Source organism: Triticum aestivum, chromosome 1D (genome assembly GCF_018294505.1).
Source record: "Triticum aestivum cultivar Chinese Spring chromosome 1D, IWGSC CS RefSeq v2.1, whole genome shotgun sequence".
Classification (NCBI taxonomy): Eukaryota; Viridiplantae; Streptophyta; class Magnoliopsida; order Poales; family Poaceae; genus Triticum; species Triticum aestivum.
This window is the reverse complement of record NC_057796.1, coordinates 52,815,899-52,836,701: the sequence shown is the minus strand read 5'-3', so window position 1 is coordinate 52,836,701 and position 20,803 is coordinate 52,815,899. Positions and strand designations below refer to the sequence as shown.

General features: G+C 45.7%; 1 protein-coding gene and 1 pseudogene across 1 annotated transcript; one reads left to right on the top strand and one right to left on the bottom strand.

Annotated features, from left to right (window-relative positions):
- The first annotated feature begins 816 nt into the window (after nucleotides 1-816).
- Nucleotides 817-3,595, top strand: LOC123180237 (transcription termination factor MTEF18, mitochondrial). Its single transcript, XM_044592218.1, has 2 exons — nucleotides 817-1,086; nucleotides 1,492-3,595. The coding sequence occupies exon 2, from the start codon at nucleotides 1,531-1,533 to the stop codon at nucleotides 3,394-3,396; it is 1,866 nt and encodes a 621-aa protein (XP_044448153.1). The 5' UTR covers nucleotides 817-1,086; nucleotides 1,492-1,530; the 3' UTR covers nucleotides 3,397-3,595.
- A 619-nt stretch (nucleotides 3,596-4,214) lies between these two features.
- Nucleotides 4,215-9,268, bottom strand: LOC123180236 (protein Rf1, mitochondrial-like; annotated as a pseudogene).
- Nucleotides 9,269-20,803: the final 11,535 nt, after the last annotated feature.

The window sequence follows — 20,803 nt, the reverse complement described above, 5'->3', positions numbered from 1 at the left end:
AAGGAAAAAACAAAACGCGTTTTCTGTTTTTTTTCTTTCGCGAGAGTCACGGTTTTGCTTCCGCGCGAGGCATGGTTGTGCTTTTGCGAGAGTCACGGTCGTGCCTCTCGGAAAGGGAAAAAAATACGCGTTTTCTGTTTTTTTTTCTTTCGCGAGAGTCACGGTTTTGCTTTTGCCAGAGGCACGGTTGTGCTTTCGCGAGAGTCACGGGCGTGCCTCTTTCGGAAAGGGGAAAAACGCGTTTTCTGTTTTTTTTCTTTTCATGAGAGTCACGGTTTTGCTTCCACGAGAGGCACGGTTGTGATTTCGCGAGAGGCACGGGCGTGCCTCTTTCAGAAAGGGAAAAAACCATGCTCCTGGTTTGGTTTTTTCGTCCGGTTTTTTTCATGAAAAAAAAGTTCGTCAAAACCTATCAACATGGGATCTAGTTTTGAAGATATCGACGCGAGGAATCCAATGATGAAAACGGTCTGAGATTTGGACGCACGGTTTAAGAGATAAAACGTTTTGAATAAACGAATCTAGAAAAAAGGGAAAACTCCCAGATTGCGACAAGTGGCGCGCTGCATGTGCGCCACTTGTCGTGACCTGGGAAGATGAAGTGTTCTTTGCAACGAGTACTCCTTCATTAGTGATTTCGCCAAAAGGAGCTTCGTGGTCCGTCGCCTCCCACCAGCGTAAAAAAAAATTTGAGACAAAAAAATGAGGCCCCCTATGTACATACAGCCCACAACCCACAACCTATGTACATACAGCCCATAACCTAGAAGGCCCAGTTATTAACTACTAGTACTAGTCCTACGGTGCCTGGGCTGGGGACGAACGAATCCAGCCCAGTGAGCCAGCAACCAACTCAATCTTCTTTGACCTGCGAGTTGCGAGTTGCGACGGCAGACCCCTGACCTGAGCGTGGGGGTGGGGCACCGGCGTCTGGCCTGTTGGCCGCTGTGGCTTGCCGGCGTGGGGGGCGACCGCCGGCTGGTGGCCGGCCGGATTGGACTCTCTGGAACATCCGCTCCTCGGCTCCTGCCTCCGCTGCCAACAACACCAGACAGCATCGACGCCGCGCAGTGCCTCAGTGAGCCGGTGAGCAGACTGCCCTCGCTGGATCTCTCTCAATCAATCTCTCCCCTATGGAAATTGTGGAAAGTTCAAATATTTTGATTCCACGAAAGAAAAAAAGTCACCTTAGCTGAGGGAAATTCTAATTAGGTCATCCGGTCATGGATTTTGTCAATTGGATTGGATTTTGTACTGAAATAGAAAATGCCCTTTACAGCGAACCGAATTCTGTCCATGGTTAAATAGGACTTTATTTAGGGGTGCAAAGAAATGAAGAGCTCAGTTGTAGTCAACCGAATTTCTGTACTGATTAGAAATATATCTTGTGAGCTAATGTGAAGAAGATCAATATAATTATCTAAGTTTCTTGATATTTGCAGTATCTAACTTGTTGTATTCGTATGATTTCGTATTTTGTTTTTTTTACAGCTTCGCCCCTCCAAAGATTTCTTTCAAGCTCCGCCACTGATGGGGTGGGCATGGGCAGCCCTCCGGTCCGGAGTTCCAAGGTGGCGTGCCCAAAATCCATCGTGCTCGTCCAGCTGGGTCGGCTCGATCCGCCTCATCATTCGGTCGCAGCCCTATTCGACCGCTCCCGGTCCCAGCCACGGCGGGGAGGAGGATGGGGATCGGGATGAGGTCAGGCAAGAGATGCTGAACAGATGGGTGTTCCGCGCCGCACAGACAACTTTCAGGGACTACCTCCATGCCACGCGCGGCTTGTGCTTCACTGACGCCAAGCATATCAGCGAGCGCTCGCCCGTCTTCCTCGGCGAGCTGCTGGAGGAGGTGAAGGTGAACAAGGCGGTGATGAAGGCTGCTGATCAGGATGGAGACGAGGCGAGGTTGAGGTCAAAAGTGAAGAAGAGGGTCAGCAGGGCGCTGGTGCGATTGTTCCACCGCCGCCCTGTCAACGAGTTCAGGCCCTTCCTTGAGAGCATTGGCCTCAGGCCGAGCGAGTGCGATTACCTCTTGCCGCAGGAACTCACATTCCTCGCGGATGCCGAGATGCTGCTCGAGAGCTACCATGCACTATGCAGTTACGGCATTGCACGCCGCAAGATTGGAAGGATATACTGGAATGCTACCGAGGTGTTTAGTCTTGGCCAGGGCGTTCTTGCATCTAAGCTCGAGGCCCTTGAGGGTCTAGGCTTCAGTAAGGCCACTGTGATCAAATTAGTGATCTCTACTCCTACCGTGTTGGTTCATGACCCGGCCGTGGAACTGAAGACGTTCTTGCTGTGGCTAGACGACATTGGGATTCAGCGAGACTGGATCGGCCAGTTCTTATCTGAAAGGGTGTCCTATAATTGGCCAAAAATGGTCCAAGCTCTTCAGTCCTTGAGTGATCTGGGGTTCACCAAGGATGACATTGGTAAAGTGGTGAGGAAAAATCCGCATTTGTTGTTGGAACACTCTGGTGGGGAGCTACATTCCACAGTTGACACCATGCAAAGGGTTGGATCTGGAAAAAAGGAGTTACTTGATCTTTTTCTGAACCACCCCAATGTTAACAGCGTGGATGTCGGTTGGAACATATCGAAGGGGTCATGTTTCTTACATGACATTGGCATAAGCTATTGTGATGTGACGAAGATTTTGGATTCTCATGGATGGATGTTCGGTGCTGCCCCCATGAAAGCCACGAGCACCATTCTTGCGCAACTCAATGTGGGCAAGGCACGGCTGCGAAAGATCATAATGGAGGAACCACGTCAGTCGATGAATTATACGATTGGCTCAAAGGTCAGCAGACTGCCGAGATGTAAACCTGAACCCTGTGTCAAGGAGAAGAGGGAATTCTTAAGACGCATAGGATTTGTTGAAGGCTCGGAAGATATGGAGAAGGCACTCAAAGCCATCCGTGGAAAAGGCGCCAACCTGCAAGATCGGTACAACAAACTAGTGGAGAAAGGGTTAGACCCAAAACATGTAGCCCACATGGTGAAGGTCGCTCCTCGGATTCTGAATCAGAAGACGGACGCCCTTGCTTATAAGATATCCTTCCTTGTGCATGTGGCGGGTTATCCCCTGAGTGCTCTGCCTGCTTTCCCACGGTACCTAGAGTTCACTGTGCACAGAAGCAAACTCAAGATGCTGATGTACAGTTGGCTGCTAGAAAGGGGGCTGGCTGCACCCCAACTTACTCTTAGCACGGTCCTAGCTTCCTCGGAAACAGAATTCATCAAGGCTCATCATGTATATAAGGTTCCCATGGGTCGTGAGGTTTGGTGGAAGCTCAAGCGGGAGGGAGGTAGCTTCGGCCAAGAGGAGATCAGATGGCTGCGACACAGGTGCAACTTGGACGATAGTCGAATCGAATGCATGAGTTGACTGCTTTTCTTTTCTTTTCTTTCTGCATTTCTAGCCCAACACATTATTCAGGTAGTACAACCTTCTATAATTCCTGCCTCCACATGTATGTATGCCAGTTCTCTTTTGGAAGAAACATGTGATAATCCTGTCAGTGATATTTGTAATTTGGGCTTCTGGCATTATGGTGCTGGCATTTATCATCGCATTGTTCTTTTGACGTCATGGTAGTACTATTTCACATCTCATTCACATTGTACTTCTTTTTTTTTACGTATTTCCGAGAGCTTAGAGTTGGTCTTAGCAGTATTCAAAATATATCCTCAAAATAATTTCTGTTGGCTCATTTTGGTCCCTCCGAATTTCTGTCTATATAAATGATTGCCTTCTCCTAATGTCCTGCCTAGACTCTCGTGGTCCAGTGTTGGAAAATGAATAATGAGAGAATGGAAGATGAGGAAACAAAGAAACAAACTGGAGAAAAACATACAGATTGAAGCTTTCGGATGGAGGATTTGTATAGTGTGGAGTGTTTGTTTTAGCTCACTATTTATTCAGAGTCATGTGTGTCCAAGGGAAAAGTAGGAATCATGCTACAATTTTCAAACACGGTGAGAAAGTTTGAACTGGCGATTGCGCCACACTAGCCAAACAAAATCTGCACAACAGGAGTATCTGGAAGTTTTGCAATGCCACTTGGTTAACTATACCTACCTTAGGTTTTGTATAGTTTCGCAAACTGTCAGTTCTTACAGAGCAAAGAAACAGAGGGCTCATGTAGGGAAATCCGTACACAAATCTGAAGGGTCCAGCTAGGAAAAAATTTCAAGAGCACCCACTTGTAGTCTTTGACTCCAATTCATTCAGAGCTTTGTCATTAGGGAGGGAATGCTGCAATGCATTCAGTAAGCTCAAAGAAAACACAAAGTCGCAACTCTTTTGGTGATAAATTTGATTATAATTTCCCATTAAAAACATTTTATCATACGCTCATGAACTGAACCTCAATCTTATTAGCACGAATTGATCTATCTATAGTTCCAGACCAAGCTAAATGACGTGCCTAGCTAGCACATCTGATCTACAATCATCCAAAAAAGCTTGAAACAAATTCCGAACATGTATACCACTCTATCCTTTTTATTCTTCCTTTTTTGCATAAATACTGTACAAAATACAGACAAAGAGATGACAACAGCACCGGCAAAAGACTTGGTGCTGCACTTCAGCCGCGTCAATACATCATAGGCTGGCTGCGTCCTTCTCAGCGGTGGCTCTGTGGCAGCCGCCTCAACACCGTGATGTTGCACCCTGATGGATAGCCACTTCCTGTTGCCCCGCCGCACCAACAGGTCCCTCTTCCCTGCCGGTCCTCTATTGATGCGCATGTGGCAGTCCTCGCAATCCTCCCCATTCCCTGATGAACGTGGTGGGTGAGGTGGCCCTGCATGTCAAGCAGAACCAAAGCCATTACTCGGTGAGTGCATAACAAGAAAGAAGAATTCAAATTTTCCAGATAAAGAAGGGATATCTCATGGGTGTATCAGGGGATGTCAGGGAACTCCAATGCGAATAGTGTGTGGTGTATAACTAACAGTGGTTATAATATAGTCATGTATGATCTGCCAATGAACACCACAAGGTAGTATCTTCAGTAACACTGACCACGATGAGATGAATGAGCAAGTCAGAGGCTGTAGACCCCCAGGCTGGGTCGGCGGTATCCATGAGATCACCACAAGGTAGGATCTTCAGTAAAACTGGCCGCGATGAGAAGAACGAGCCAGTCTGTAGACCCTCGGGCTGGCTTGGTAGAATCCATGGGATCTGGCGAGTTTGTTGGAAGACCATGCCTTATGCATAATGCATTGTTCTGAAACAGGCTGAATATACCAAAGAAGTGATTATCATTATAGCAACCAGTAAACTCCAACAAAAAAAATATACAAAACAAAACCAGCCTCATGCATATAGAAGGAAGGATGAGAACTGATTTCCCAACAAGTCGGGCAATTATCATAACTAAAATGAAAATAATACTTGATATCATGACTTGTTTCTACAGTAGAAGGTGAGTATAATAATACACAAAACTAGCTGCGTCATAAATGCCTTAGTTCATCCTGCTTGATGTGTTCGATCAATATTCATTAAACCACTGATGTATCAACACCCCAAAATATCGCCCAGCGATGATTTTATTTCACGTTTTAGAAGCGGTACAGACGCCAGACAAGAAATTTACCTGGTTGCACATACAAGAGACCTGCCTCCAACCTCCACTTCTCTCCCTACGTATATTTTACTTTCAACATTGCAGAGCTTATATTGCCTTCTAAAGTAGAGGTTCTTGAGGTCAAGAAGTTCCATATAAACCAGGAGGTATCATCTGCAAGTTCTCTACAAGGAAATGGTTTGATTCACTTTCCTCCGTCACAAGAGGTGGTGTTGGAGCCCTGACTACCCTCGGTAGAACTTCGCTCTAGCTAGGGGCCAAAGACTTGCCTCCTCCCAAAGCCAAATTATCATCATCTACCTGTAGATCAGGAGGCTTTTCAATTCCAACATCCTCATGCTACACTCACGCCAGATCTCACAGCATTTCAGGAATAGCACAGACCTCCCCCATGCTCTTGTGAGCTGAGCCCAATTTCTTTACTCTAACTGGTCACGAACCTGACATAGTCACATCCAAGTCCCAAGAAAAATTATTGAGAAACAAAGGTATATTATGCGATGGCACAACACCTTGGAACTGCACATCATACACCAATTTAGCCAAATGGAAACCATCCGCAGGCCGCAGCTCGGTTCCAAACAATACCGTCAAGCACATCAGGGGTGAGACCAGAGTCCACCGGGAGGAAGAGCTCGATGAACTCTGGGACAAGATCCACACACACACACAATATTTTCGCCATTAGCAAAAGCTCCAGACACCAGACAGCCAGCCTTTGCACAAGGAGACATCATGTAGATGGAACAATGACCATAGCATACACGCCCAATAGCCACATGTCGGACGAGAACACCATAGTGGCACTATCACCCAGCTCGATCTTGGTGAGTGGATGGAAGGGAATACATGTTGACATCGTTAAGACGGAGATCCGAACCATGCCAAGGCTTATCTATCAAGTCCAGTGCATCAAATGACTCCCTCAAAAAGTTGGTATTTCGCAGGGAGCAATTGTAATTGTTCCCGATATTTGCCTTTCTCCGAAAAGAGAGACAACAACAACGAAGTGGTTGAAGCTTCAAAGGAGATGATCTTCCCGTCAACTTTCGACATATAATTTCCGGCCTTGACTATCTCCCCCTTTTCCAATAATTTTCTGATGATATCATTTACAAGACGAGAGCTTGGAGCACAACCACTTTTCTCCATTGACGAGAACATATTGTCAGCTTCTTCCAATGATCCTTCTTTCAAAAGATTGCTTATCATTACTCTGTAAGTAGCAGCATTAGGCACCAGTCCATAGGCTGGTAATGAAGCAAACAAATCGTTAGCTTCTTCTCTTCTCTGAACCTTGTACATTGCCTTAATCATGGTATTGAGTATCGCAATATCGGACTTCACATTCATTGCAACTAATTTCTGGAAAAAAGTGATTGCTTCATCGGTGCAGTTATTCCTACAAAGTCCTCCAAGAACTATGCTGTATGTGGAAATGCTCACTGCTGTTCCAGTTTCGATCATCTCATGGAACATCTTCTTCGCAGCAACAGTTCTTCCAGCACGAAATAACCCATCCAGTATGATGTTATATGTAACAGTGTTAGGTTTAACTCTGGTATGCAACATTTCTCTGAATAGAATAACGCCATCATCGAGCCTTCCACTCCTACAATAGCCATTAATAAGTGTATTATATGTAATCACATTTGGCTTAATGCCAGCTGATACCATGGAATCAAGTAGTCGGAGTGCTTCCTCCATCTTGCTGACTAAGCAATATCCGTCAATCAGCGTATTAAACGTAATGAGATCAGGTCTCTCACCAATGTCTATAACCAAGTCAAAGATATGGTGTGCATCCATAACCCTTCCTTCGTTGCACAGACTATGCATTATTGAACTGAAGAAGACAATGTTAGGGTGAGGAATACCTTTGTCCGTCATTCCAAAAATCAACTCCTTCACTTTCACCAGATTACCATGCGTACAGAAACCCTGAATTAGGGAGTGATAAACAACTTTGCTCGGTTGTACTCCCTTCCCAATCATCCGATTAAAATTGTCCATAGCATCAGTCAACCTACCCATTCTGCAAAGTGCAGCTATTACAGTTGCATAGGTGAACACATCCGGACTCACTCCTTGTCCCCGCATTTCAGTAAGCATTGACATAGCTTCATCCATCATTCCACATTTAGCATATGCATTAATTAATATGTTGAAAACGTGGCAATCGGGTACAATACCATTGTTTGCCATTGAATTAAAGAGATCAATCATATCTGCAAAGAATCCTTCAGCGGCATACCCGTGAAGCAGAACACGATACGTAACGATATTAGGCTTGTGGCCTTTTGCAGCCATGGAATGAAAAATTTCTGCAGCTTCTTTGCTTCTTCCATGCTTGCAGAGGGAGGTCATCAACGAGCTCCAAGTAACAATATTTGGAGCAAGACCACGGCTTGTCATTTCTCTAAACATTTGAGTCGCCTTTTTCCACTGGCCCAAAGTGGAATATCCATGGATCATTGCATTATATGTCACTTCATTCGGTCGAATATCATCATCAACCATCTGCCGAAGGAACAACTCAGCCTTGTCCATAGCTCCTGCCTTGCACAGCGCATCAAGAATCGAATTATATGTCACCACATCATGCAAAACCCCTTGCTGCACCATTTCATGGTATAGATCGCATGCCTTGCTTACTTCCCCTTCCTGCAGGAAGCCATGGATGACCGTGTTGTATGTCACTACGTCAGGGGAGCAGCCACCTCCTTTCGTCATCATCTGAAGGAGGTCGAGCGCCCGCTGGCTGCTGCTATTATCACATAAGCTCTTAAGAACTGTGTTGTATGAGATGGCATCAGGCACACAACCAAGCTTAGCTTGGACATCCTATGAAGCAGCACGCTGACAGCCTCGTCTGTCCGTTTTGCGCAGCAAGAGGCACTTGAGGAGGGTGTTGGCGACGATCTCATTTGTTTTGAGGCCTGTCCTTAGGAGGCGGCCAAATAAGGCAAGCCCTAGGTCTGGACGACGCACGCGGCAGCAGCAGTTCATCAGGATGGCGTAGGTGTAGGCTGTGGGCGGCGCCACCCGCCGGCCTGCTTCTTCTCGGCATACGCGGTTGAAGAGGGAGAGGGCGAGGGAGGGGCCATCTCTGCAGGAAGCTGAGTCTGGCGCACGGGCGAGGGCGGCAAGGAAGCCGCCCAGGGAGCGCTCCTGGACCGGAGTGTCCTGCCGTAGCAATTGGTCGAACAGGTGGTGTGCGTCCTCCGGGCTGAGCGTCCCGGCGCGGACGCGCTCCGTGGCCGCGGCAAATGCGGCGTGGGGAGACCATGACCGTGAGGATCGCGCGGTGGAGGTGGAGGTGGAGAAGGAGGAGGAAAGTCGGCGGCGGCGGAGGCCGATGCGGGACATGGGCATGGTGGAGTTGCAGAGGGGAATGCGGGGCATGGGCGTGGTGGAAGAGGAGGAGCTGCGGAGGCGGAAGCTGGACAGTGGGTAGGAGGAGGAGGAAGAGCGGCGGCGGAGGGGGAATGGTGGCCGCCGGCGTGGTGGAGTAGAGGCGCAGGCAGCTAAATCCTCTGCTCTGCTTGCTACCTGATGCCAATGGTGAGTGGAGACCTTCCTTCAGTATCGGCGCCGGCCAGGCCAGCTACCAAGTGAAGTGAGACCGGTTTGCACAGGGCTGTGGTGTGTCTACTCGCGTTGGCACCAAGCTCGTGGCACATGCAAAACCCGTTTTAGAGCATCTCCGGCTCCCTCAAAAACCTTGCCCTATGAGTGTGTTTAGGGGCTGCCTTAATAATTTTATTGGATTTTATGCAGGTGTACCAATTTCTCTCGAAACTAAACCGGTGGGAAAAAAAACCACCCGCACCTCTCATATCAGTCGTGGACGTCCGGGCGGACCGGTACTCCTCAAACCTAGCCCAAATTTAGGGCGGGGTTGGAGAGGCTCGAACCATAGACCAAAGTCAACAAACTCCACACTCCGCCCCCTTCCCCCTTCTCACCTTCCAATCTATGGCGAGTGATGGCAGCAACACTGTCTTTAGTGGCGGATCTGGCTACAACGACAATAGGGAGAGCCTGCTATGCGAGGAGGAGCCAAATGACGTGGAAGAGATCGCCCTCCGCATCGCGTTCTGCCAGTCGCGCCTGGACAGAGGTGGCAGCAATGGAAGCTCACATTCCATGCCGGCCCCCGTCTCCCGGTGATGCAGTACGGGCGACGTCGCCGGCCCCTCGTGGCAGGTACTCAGCTCCGGCTGCTTCGCACCCCTGCAGGTATGCCGCCGCTCTGCGCCTGCTCTACTAGCTCCAGAGGGCGTACCAGGCCATCGTTGGGTACTCGTGCCCTTGTCGGCGCCGCCGCGGCGTCGCCCGAATTGGAGGCATGAGCCGCACGTCGCGAGCAGCTGCAGACGAGGAAGAGGGCGACATGGGGAAGGCATTGGCCGCGTGTTGGGCAAGCGCGCGCCGATGGATCCGGAGGAAGCCACTCCTCGACGTGTGGCGACTCCGCCGCAGAAAAGCCAAAGCGCTTCGACTCGCCATCGAGCAATCGGAGCGCGAGACAACGGCGGAGGCATCGGCCAAGGCGAAGGCAACCCGGCATGCCAAGGAGCGGAACCACACGGTCCAGAGGATGACCAGACAAATGTCCTCCGATGACTACTTGCACCTCATCGGCAGCTCCAACTCCGACGACGACACCCCTCCGGGCGCCGCCGCCTACACGAAGGGATACAGCCGCATCGTCGTCCAGAAGGGGAAGGGGCCGACGAGAAAATGGTGATTTCCACCGGCATTCTCTGTCTCTCCATTTCATTTACCTTTTTTTTGTTTAAATAGTGACCCACATGAAAACTTGTTCTTTTGGTTGTTCGATGAATGGTGCCATGTGAATTATGCTCGGTAATGTCTGAATCAAGTCTGTCTGTTGCTAGTTTGTTGTTCTATGTAGGTTTATTGTTTACGTTGCATGGATATAAGTTTCGGATATGAGGTAGGCTGAGTGTGGACACACAAAAATATTGGATGAGTCCGTGGATGTTTGAGGGACCAGATTAGATACTCAGAGACGTGTCCGCGAATGTTTGGGGAACTAGAGTAGATATTCACGGCTATAGATGCTCTAACGACATGATCCCTTCTGCTCCTCCCCGTCTACCCATCCACCACCGGCCACGTTGCACTCATCCGAACACCTTCAGATCTCAATCCCCGCTCTCCCTGCCACAACAGTGGCTCAATTAAGGCCTCGTTCGGTTTGAAGGGTTTTCATAGGAAAAACATAGGAACAAAGATTTTGGAGAAAAAATTCTTATAGATACATTCAGTTTGTAGGAAATGCGTATAGGAATTTCATAGTAATGCTACTCATTTCCTGTATTTTTGAAGGAAACTATACATCCACTCAAAGCTCATTTTACACGTAGGAATAAGGCAAGTCAGTTTCTTAGGATGGCAAGTGTCATCCTGTCAAACTCCTGTACTACTCCTAATTCCCACGTTTTGGTTTCCTCCAAACCAAATGAGTTGTCAGTCGTTCCATTTCATTTCAGGATTCCGGACTGAAAATAGATATGCTCAACTCGTTAAAAAAATGTAAAAACATGCATACAAAAGGTGTATAATGTATATAAAAATGTTAATTATGTGTACAAAAATATTTATGACATTTAAAAAATGTCACCCGATATAAAAAATGTATGTTCCTTTAAAAAATGTTTATACAATGTAAAAACAATGTTTGTGCCATTAAAAATAACTTCATACATTAAACAAAAGTACATTAAGGTTTCAAAAATGTGTTCATCACATTTTGACAAAAATCTTTGTGCAATGAAATAAAATGTTTGCATAAGACAAAGAAATGGTTTTCATCATTCGACAAATGTATCAAGTGTGTGTGAAAAAATGTTAACAACTCTCCAAAAATAAATGTTGAATTAACAAAATGTGAAACAATGTATTTATTAATGTTAAATTTGTACAAAAAAATTAGATGTATACGAAAAATATACAATGTTTTCAAAAACATAGACTTGAAATAATGTTAATCATGTATTTTATAAAACGGGGCGTGCTACGCGTCCGCCGGCTGATCTTTTTAAAAGATCAGCCGGATCGCGAGCCGTGAGATTTGCCGTATCAAGCGAGCTGAGCGCGCCTCCACCACTGCAACATAGGTCTTGTTGCAGAATTTTTTTTGCAACAACTATTTTGTTGCTTTTTTTCAAATGAGGTCTAGCTACAGAAAATTTCCGCAACAGAGGTTTTATTGCAAAACATAGACCCGTCATAGACCATTGTAACACCGCACATGTTTCAGAAGCATGGCCCCTGTTGCAGAAGCGCGTTCGACAAAAGATAGTATGCGAGCCCTCACTTGACGTGTGTCATGCAGGGGAGGTGACGGACGCGGCCGCTACCATCTGCCGGGTGATGGTAAGCTTTTCCCTTGTAAAACATGTTTAATGAGTACACCAAAAAGATGTATAGGCAAAACCGAAGAAAACCAAAAGGGAACAAAGAAAACCAAAGTATAATGAAAAAAGGAAAAAAAAACCCGAAGAAAATCAGTGAAAAATAAAGAAAACCAAAGCATATAGAAGATAAAACAAAAACCAAAGAAAAGTGGTGAATAACAAAGGAAAAACCAAAGCACAACGAGGGACTACAACGATGCAGCCGACTGCCGCTAATGGGCCTGCCCGATTAGCTCGCCTGTAGGCGATTCCTATGGGCAACCAGCACAGGCGAGATATAAGCCCTTGTGAGTTACAACACTTTGCACGCGAGGTTGCGGTGTTGCAGATCGAGGCTTCACGTTGTGGATCATAGGTGGCCAATGGGCTGGCCCAGGCACGGCAAGTGCCCTGGCCCGGCACAGCTCACATAGACCCATTATAAGCAGATCGTGCCATATGCAGGCATATGCTGGCTTAACCTAGGCGGACAAACATGGCACACATAGTAAATGGGCCGGTCCGGCCCGACAAGCCTGCCCGCGTGCTTTTCGGCCTTTTGAGCTGTTTTTTTGGCTATTTTTTACCTTTTGAGCCAATAACTTGACCACTTGACATGAGCGGTGAGCTATCTCAAAAAAATCAGAAACATGTTGTGCACTGCCAAACCATAGGTCTCACCTCGGCGGGATGAGCACAACACACAGCATGCCACGAGGAAGACCTGGCCTATTTAGTTGTGTGTTGGGTCAGGCTCGTTATGTGCCAAGCACGCGTGCTCATGGGCTGGCCCGAGAAATGTAGACTGTTTGGCAGCTATATTGTGGAATGTGGCCATAATAGGATTTCCTATTGGCTACTCACTACGGCAAACAGCCGGAGCTTCGCACAGGGCGAGTGACCGAGCGACAATTTTTGGGCCAGCCCACTTATGTAGATAGCTTAGGAATTGCCCAATCTGGTTTTGTGAACATTCTAGAAGGTTCCCTGAACCAGGTTTTTCTTTCTTTTAGTATTTTCCGATTTTTTTCACTTTTCTCTTCCTTTTCTTTTTTTCTTTTTTGTTTCTTTTTCATTTTTCATTTGTTCGTTTTTATTTTTAAAGTTTAATTTTATTTTTCAAAACATGTTTCCAGTTTTATAAAATGTTTAGGATTTTTCAAAAAGCAAAGAAATGTTTAGAGTTTATTTAAAAAATGTTCATGTTTTTTCAAAATTGTTTCGTAATTTCCAGAAATGCATGGAAGTTTAAAAAAATCGTGGTTTCAAAAACTTCTTCAAAATTTCAAATATGATCATGTTTTCATATTTTTGTTCATAAATTCACAAAATGCATGGGAATTTTAGAAAATGTTTATGTTTTTAAAAACGGTTAGAATATTAAAAATTGCCCCTGTTTTCAAATGATGTTGCATTTTCAAAAAATGTTCGAGTATTTCAAAAAATGTTCGTCCTTCGCAAAAATTGTTCAACAATATAAAAGTTGTTCCCATAATAAAAAACTGTTCAGGATATTAAAAACTGTCTCACTAATTCAAATATTGTTCGTGTTTTCAAAGAATGTTCGGGAGTTTAATGTTTGCACTTTTCAAAAAATGTTCCTGTTATAAAATTTTGTTCTCAAAATTCAGTAACTGTTCAAGTTTTACAAAAATGTTCGGGAATTTCAAAAAATGTTTGCACTTTTCAAAACTTGTTCCTATAATCAATTTTTTTCTCAAAATTCAATAAATGTTCACGTTTGTCAGCAAATGTTCAGGAATTTCAAAATTTGTTTCTGTTAAAAAAAATTCACGCCTTTTATTTTATTTTTTTGAAATTTGAAAATTTGTCTGAGTTGTTCAAAAAATTATCAGATTTTCAAACATTGCTCGAAAATCACAAATTTCAAGGAAAGTTCAAATAATTCAAAAAGCTCTCTGGATTCTGTCTTGGAATTACTCCCTCCGTCCCATAATATAAGAATGTTTTTGACACCACACTAATGTAAAAAAAAATCTTATATTATGGGACAGAGGTAGTAGTTCTTTATACTCTGGTTGTCCAGAGTTCAAATCCTAGCGATACTTTGTGTGCTTCTTTTTTTTTTAAATCGCTGTACAGGCAAACAGACGCGCTCGCTACAGCGCCCACTATTGGGCGGGCCCAGCCGGGGGTTCGTGCGTACGTCGTGTGGCTGTTTGACACAAAATGCGTCGAATAGGAGCTCCCGCTGTAATACTCGCGTTGGCAGCAAAGTTGTGGCAAGCGCTGGTGGCACATGCAAAAGATTTTTTTTTTGCAAAACCCACATTAGCCGGTGTGTCCGCGCCTAGTATCCAGAACACACAATAGATTATGGATCGACGAGGAAAACTCCCTTTGGTTTCTAGGTGTATATACACCCAATATGAGAATTTTTTTTACAAAATAGTCATAAAAGTTTAGAAGTCTTTGGAATAAACTTGACTTTCTTTTGCACTAGTATATAAATTTTCGTGAACAAAAAACCCAGGGTCAACTTTAGGGCAAAAAAACAAAATTTATTTACTATTATAGGTCACTACTATTTTGAATAATATTTTTAAGAAGTCGGGGGGTTTTCTTTTTTTTTTTAAATTCTCTAACAAGACAATGGAAGGTCAACTTTATTTCAAAAATATTTTTAGAATTTTTGGACTATATACACCCATAGACCAAAAGGCGGCGTGGAGAGACCAGGTTGGTTAGAGCGGCGAGGTGCAATTGGAGAAGGAGGAGGAAGAGAGGCGGCGACGGAGGCCGATGCGGGACAATGGCATGGTGGAGGAGTTGCGGAGGCGAATGCGGGATATGGGCGTGGTGGAAGAGAAGGAGTTGCGGAGGCGGAAGCGGAAGGGGTAGGTGGATGTGGAGGAAGAGCGGTGGCGAAGGGGAATGCTCGCCACCGGCGTGGTGGAGTACGTCCCCGTTGCCTCTACTCGGCTCGCTACCTGATGGTGATGCCGGTGGAGACCGTCAGTATCAGCGCCGGCCAGCTACCCAAGCCACAGGGAGACTCTACTGGGCTGGCTATGTATCCACGGGTGATGTCATCACAACGTCAGGTGGGGTTTCCCGAGAGCAACTAGTTAACAAGCGCTCCTTCAGGAGCCTCGCAACGATCAGCGCCACTTGGCGCGCTCTCAGCCATTCGCCACGTGTCGTGCTCTGGACGCTCCCTTTAAATTTAATTTTTTTATTTTTCCGCATGCGTTTTCGGCTTTTTAAACGGTTTTTTCTGGGTTTTTTCGATGTTTTGGTTTTCCCCCGGTCTTCCTTAGCTTTTTGATTAAAAAAATTTGGAAAAAAAATTTTGCACGAAAAAAACACGTTTTCTTTTTTTTTTCTTTCGCGAAAGTCATGGTTTTTCTTCTGCAAGAGGCACGGTTGTGCTTTAGCGAGAGTCACGGCCGTGCCTTTCGAAAACGAAAAAAACGTGTTTTCTGTTTTTTTTCTTTCGCGAGAGTCGCGGTTTTGCTCCCGCAAGAGGCACGGTTGTGCTTTCGCGAGAGTCACGGTCGTGCCTCTCGGAAAGGAAAAACAAAACACGTTTTTTGTTTTTTTTTTATTTCGCGAGAGTCACGGTTTTGCTTCCGCGAGAGGCACGGTTGTGCTTTCACGAGAGTCACGGCCGTGCCTCTCGGAAAGGAAAAAACAAAACGCGTTTTTTGTTTTTTTTCTTTCGCGAGAGTCACGGTTTTGCTTCCGCGAGAGGCACGGTTGTGCTTTCGCGAGAGTCACGGCCGTGCCTCTCGGAAAGGGAAAAAAATACGTGTTTTCTGTCTTTTTTTTCTTTCGCGAGAGTCACGGCCGTGCCTCTCGAAATCGCAAAAAAACGCGTTTTTTTTCCTTCCACGAGAGTTACGGTTTTCGGAAAGCGGAAAAAACCATGCTCCCGGTTCGGTTTTTTCGCTCGGTTTTTTGTCCGGTTTTTTTGTAAAAAAAGTTCGTCAAAACCTGTCAATATGGGATCTAGTTTTGAAGATCTCGGCGCGAGGAATCCAATGGTGAAAATGGTTCGAGATTTGGACGCACGGTTTAAGACATAAAACGTTTTGAATAAACGGATCTACGAAAAAAGGGAAAACTTCCAGGTTGCGACAAGTGGCGCGCTGCATGTGGGTCACTTGTCGCGACCTGGGAAAGTGGAGTGTTCATTGCAACGAGTACTCCTTAATTAGTGATTTCGGGGTTTTCCTTTTCGTTTTTTCCTCCAGTTTTTTCTTCACATCTTTTTTCATTTCTCATTGGATGTAGCTTCCTCAAAATGTAAAAATATATTTTTCATATATATGACAAAGATATTTTACATTTTTGTTTCAAAAAATTAATCTTGAATTTAAAAATGTAAAAACATGCATAGAAAAGGTGTACACTGTATATAAAAATGTTAATTATGTGTACAAAAAATATTTATGACATTTAAAGAAATGTCACCCGATATAAAAAAATGTATGTTCCTTTAAAAAATGTTTATACAATGCAAACAATGTTCGTGCCATTAAAAAGAACTTCAAAAATTCAGCAAATGTACATTAAGGTTTCAAAAATGTGTTCATCACATTTTGAAAAAAATCTTTGTTCAAATGAAATAAAATGTTCGCATAAGACAAAAAAATGTTTTTTATCATTTGACAAATGTATTAACGTGTGTGTGAAAAAATGTTAACAACTTTTCAAAAATAAATGCTGAATTGACATAATGTATTTATTGATGTTAAATTTTTATAAACAAAAATTAGATGTATAGGAAAAATATACCATGTTTATAAAAAGGAAAAGGCTTACCTTCCACCGGCCGATCGCGCGTGCCCGTCCGTCGGCTCCGTGGCTGATTGATCGTGTGTTGATCAGACGGTCGACAGCGTCCCCGCGTCCGCCAAAGCCGCGTCTGTTTTCCTGCAACTCACCTTTTGTTTCAAGACAGTCATTCCTGCAACTGGGTAACAATAGGGGGGTTTCGGCGCTCGTCTGGAAGCTGCGTTTGTTTTCCTGCAAGGCTGCAACTCACCTGTTGTTTCAAGACAGTCATTCCTGCTACTGGGTAACAGTAGGGGGGGTTCGGGGCTCATCTGGATTAGAGGGCGAGCGGCTGGATTTGGAAGCTCGCAGCGGCACAAGGCGTTGGGCCACCAGGCCTTATCCACCGCGGTGGCGACGGCGACTTGCTCGGGATCAGCGGTGGCCGACAATGACTCAAGTAGGTGCAATTCAGAGATCGGCGGTTTCTGCAACAAAGATCTTGTTTCAAAAATAAAAAAACGATTCGGTGATGAAGTTTTATTTCAGCAGCAGGATCTAGTTTTAGAAAGTTTCTGCAACACAAGTCTTGTTTCATAAAAAAATGGTTCGGCAGCAAAGTTTTTTTTCCTGCAACATGGGTCTTCCTTCAGAAACATAGCCCCGGTTGCAGAAAGCGTTGGAGGAGCACACGATGTTAGAGCATACGAGGCCAAGCATTGCAACATGATGCATGTTTCAGAAACATAGCTTTAGTTGCAGAAATCGTCAAAGGAGTGCCCAACGTGGGAGCTCATCGCCGTCATGCCGGAGTAGAGGTTGGGGCCGTTTCTCGAAGCAGGCCCCGTCAGTGAGCTCGATTTTGCATCAGATCCAACCATGGTGCGCCGTAGTGTTGCAGAAACTTCAATTTAGTTCCTGCACGCCGGCGGCGGGCTGATTTTGCGGTGGATTGGCGGCGGCGCCGCGCGAGGCGCAACTCTGTTGGGACCGGGGGCAATAGTGTTGTTTCCGCAACAAAGCGTTTGTTGCGGGAAATAACGAGTGGGCATGCGGGGCGCGGACACTAGATGGGACAACTATTAGTTCGGGCATCCAATGGCCGTCGAGGCGACCGATAAAATCTAAACATCGGCCGACGGACGCATAGCGTCGCCCCGTGCTACGCGTCCGCCAGTTGATCTTTTTAAAAAATCAGCTGGATCGCGAGCCGTCAGATTTGCCGTATCGAGCGAGCTGAGCGCGCCTCAACAATTGAACATAGGTCTTGTTGCAGATTTTTTTTGCAACAACTGTTTTGTTGCTTTTTTTGCAACTGAGGTCTAGTTACAGAAAAATTCCGCAACAGAGGTTTTATTGCAAAATATAGACCCATCATAGACCATTGCAACACCGCATATGTTTCAGAAGCATAGCCTCTGTTGCAGAAGCGTGTTCGATAAAGGGTATGCGAACCCTCACTTGACTCGTGTCATGCAGGGGAGGTGACGGATGGGGTCGGGTCCATCCTTCGCGTGATGGTAAGCTTTTCCCTTATAAAACATGTTCAATGAGTACAACAAAAAGATGTATAGGCAAAACCGAAGAAAACCAAAAGGGAACGAAAAACCAAAGTATAACAAAAAAGGAAGAAAGTCAATGAAAAAGATAAAACAAAAACCAAAGAAAATGGTGAATAATGATACGTCCATTTTGCATCATGTTTACCTACTGTTATTTATAATGTCTTTATGCATGATAATGCCTTTTGGATTAATTCTAATGCCTTTTCTATCATAATATGCAAGGTTCACACAAAGAGGGAGAATTCCGGCAGCTGGAAATCTGGACCTGAAAAAGCTACGTCAGACCACCTATTCTGCACAACTCCAAATGAGCTGAAACTTCACGAGGAATTTTTATGGAATAAATAAGAAATACTAGAGCAAATAACTACCGGAGGGGGGCCACAACAAGACACCAGGGCGCGCCAGGCCCCCCAAGCGGCCCCAGGCGTGTTGTGCTCAGCCCAGACCACCTTCGGTGCCCATCTTCTGGTATATATGTCATTTGACCTAGAAAAAATAAGGAGAGGACTTTCGGAACGAAGCGCCGCCATCTTAAGGCGGAACTTGGGCAGGAGCACCTTTTCCCTCCGGCGGAGCGGTTCCGCCGGGGGAACTTCCCTCCCGGAAGGGGAAATCATCGTCATCATCATCACCAACAACTCTCCCATCTTGGGGAGGGCAATCTCCATCAACATCTTCACAGCACCATCTCCTCTCAAACACTAGTTGATACGTCTCCAACGTATCTATAATTTTTTATTGTTCCATGCTGTTATATTATCGTTCTTGGATGTTTTACAATCATTTTATATCATTTTTTGGTACTAACCTATTGACATAGTGTCCAGTGCTAGTTGTTGTTTTCTGCTTGTTTTTTACATCGCAGGAAATCAATATCAAACGGAGTCCAAATGCAACAAAACTTTTTGTGGATTTTTTATGGACCAGAAGACATCCAATGGGCCGGAGAAGCACCTGGGGGGTGCCCCGAGGGGGGCACAACCCATCAGGGCGCGCCTGGGCCCCCAAGCGCGCCCAGGTGGGCTGTGCCCACCTAGGTGGCCTCCCGCACCGCCTCTTTGCTCTATAAATACTCCAATATTCTAGAAACCCTAGGGGAGTCGACGAAAATCAATTCCAGCCGCCGCAAGGTCCAGAACCACTAGATCCAATCTAAACACCATCACAGAGGGGTTCATCATCCTCATTGGTGCCTCCGTCCGAAAATACTTGTCATCAAAATGGATAAAAAGGGATGTATCTAGAACTAAAATACGTCTAGATACATCTCCTTTTATCCATTTTGATGACAAGTATTTTCAGACGGAGAGAGTATTACGTATGTAAGAAACATCTTTCAAGAAGAATAGTTCCGTTAAGGATTCCTTTCTTTGGGCTGGCATACTTTGTAGAATCCAAAACATTGAATCATATTATCGAACTATGCGAGGATCGCATACAATACTACCGAACCCTATTTAATTGAACTATACTCGTGTGTCATGGTAAAAAACATTGTAAGCATGTTAGGGCCAGTTCTTTTGGGGTTTACAGGTGGATACCAAAATAAGTTGCTCCCTACCCAGCTTAATTTACTTACCTTCTGAACCAATTCCATTTTAGTTTACTTATCAAATTTCTAATCAAAATATAAGGTAATTCATGGTCAGAATTTGATGAACATTTATTTACACGATCACATTATTTTTTACAGGTAAATCAAAAGCTAATGTATTTTTTTAACATCAAAAGCTAACGTATTAGAATATTTGAATCACGTTGCAACGCATGGGCATTGTTCTAGTTGCTTAGAGAGGGGATTGCCTTGTGCAGAAGAACCGTTGACAGGAGGGAGAGATTTTTTTTAGCGGTACGGGAGGGAGAAATCAATCGAGTGTTTTAAAGCATTTTTCAAAATGTTTGGTGGCCCAAGCCCACTACACACCAAATATACGAACGTGAAAAAACCCTAACCCCACCGACGCTACCAGTTCGCCGCCGCCTGCCCCCGGCCCCCGCCCCTCCCCCTGCCCAATGTCGAGGTCGCTTGGGAAGGCGGAGAAGGCCGCGAAGCCGGCGGCGATGGAGCAGTACGTCACCCTTGTGGTGAATGACCAGGAAGGGCGCAGGCTCACCCGCACCATGCGAAGGACCGACAAGCTGCAGGCCATGATGGACTTCTACCACGACCTGGTGCCGGCCGTCGAGCGCGGCGACGACGGAGTGTTCATGCGCTGTGGGAGGCGGATCCTGGGCTGTCAGACGCCGGAGGACTGCGGGATGAGGGACGGCGACGTGATCCGGTTCTTTCCGAACATCAAGCCGGACATGCTCGTCACCCTCGTGCTGCAGGACTTCAGAGGCCGCAGCCTCACCCGCACCATGCGGAAAACCGACGGGATGCAGGTCCTGATGGATTTCTACGCCGCCATGGTGCCCGCCGCTGGCGACGACGGCGACGGGGGCGGCGTCTTCTT